Source organism: Giraffa tippelskirchi, chromosome 10 (assembly GCF_054371585.1).
Source record: "Giraffa tippelskirchi isolate mGirTip1 chromosome 10, T2T-mGirTip1v1.2.pri, whole genome shotgun sequence".
NCBI lineage: Eukaryota > Metazoa > Chordata > Mammalia > Artiodactyla > Giraffidae > Giraffa > Giraffa tippelskirchi.
The window spans coordinates 21527018-21528278 of NC_137284.1; the positions used below are offsets into that span (position 1 = coordinate 21527018).

General features: G+C 47.9%; 1 protein-coding gene across 1 annotated transcript; it reads right to left on the reverse strand.

Moving 5' to 3' along the window:
* On the reverse strand, window positions 1-936 carry LOC145522411 (olfactory receptor 10D1B). Its single transcript, XM_081531148.1, has one exon. It carries the CDS (start codon window positions 934-936, stop codon window positions 1-3), a length of 936 nt encoding a protein of 311 aa, XP_081387274.1.
* Window positions 937-1261: the final 325 nt, after the last annotated feature.

Sequence of the window (1261 nt, forward strand, 5' to 3'; positions counted from 1 at the left end):
CTACGTCTGCTCAGGAAGGAAGTCCAGTTGATGTAGGACTTTCCTCAGAGATGACTTCACCTCCTTATTCCTGAGGCTGTAGATCAGGGGGTTAAGCATGGGGGTGACCAGGTTATTCAGGATCTGAACAGTTGCATCCATCCAGGGGCTTGGGGTTGGCCGTAGGTAGATGAGGACCACTGGCATGTAGAAAAGCAGGATGGCAGTGAGGTGGGCACTGCAGGTGGAGAAGGCATGCTTTCGGCCGTCTGCAGAGCGGATCTGCAGGATGGAGCAGACGATGCGGCTGTAGGAGGTGAGGATGAGAAGAAAGCAGCTGAGGGGCATGAGGCCCACACTGATGAACCCCACCATCTCCAGGGCCGAGGTGTCTGCACAAGCCAGCTTCAGCATGACCGGGATATCACAGAAGAAATAGTCTACCTCATTGGGGCCACAGTAGGGCAACTGGAAAGTGAGCGTAGTTAGAAAGGTGGCCTGAATACAGCCAAAAAAAGAGGTGCCCATGGCCAGGATGGCACACGCTCTGTGACTCATGATTATTGTGTAGCGCAAAGGGTAACATATGGCAACAAAGCGATCATAGGCCATTACCGTGTACAGGAAACACTCGGTACAACCCACAAAGTGGTAGAAGAAGAGCTGGGACACGCAGCCTGCGTAGGAGATGGCTCGGCTGTTCCCTGCGAGGTAGAAGAGCATTTTGGGGGAACTCACAGAGGGAAAAAATATGTCACACACAGACAGTTTACACAAGAAGAAGTACATGGGAGTGTGCAGCCGAGCAGAGGAGACAATTGCCAGTAGGATGAGCAGGTTCCCCATAAGGGTGAAGATGTAGAAGGACAGAAACAGGACAAAAAGCATGGTCTCCAGGTCCTCTGTGTGCGGGATGCCCAGCAGAATAAACTCAGTCACCACCGAGGCATTCCTCATAGCTGTGATGAAGTCAGACCTTGAAAAGTGATCGGGAACACTGAAATCTGAACACCAATATCAAATTATTAGGCTTTCTGCCGATGAACACATTGGCTGTGTTTTTAACAAGCAACAACTCACCTTCCTATGAATGGTAGATTCTATATTAAAAATATCATGTATTAAGAAAAGGCTATTTTACAACCAGTCTATCCAACTATTGGAAGGAATGTCTTGAGAGGCTGATGACTGTTTATTACAAGACCAGAAGTTTTGAGATATATTCAAATCATTCTCAGGTCAAGTTAGAAACCATTCTACAGTTGTTTAATTCATGGATTCA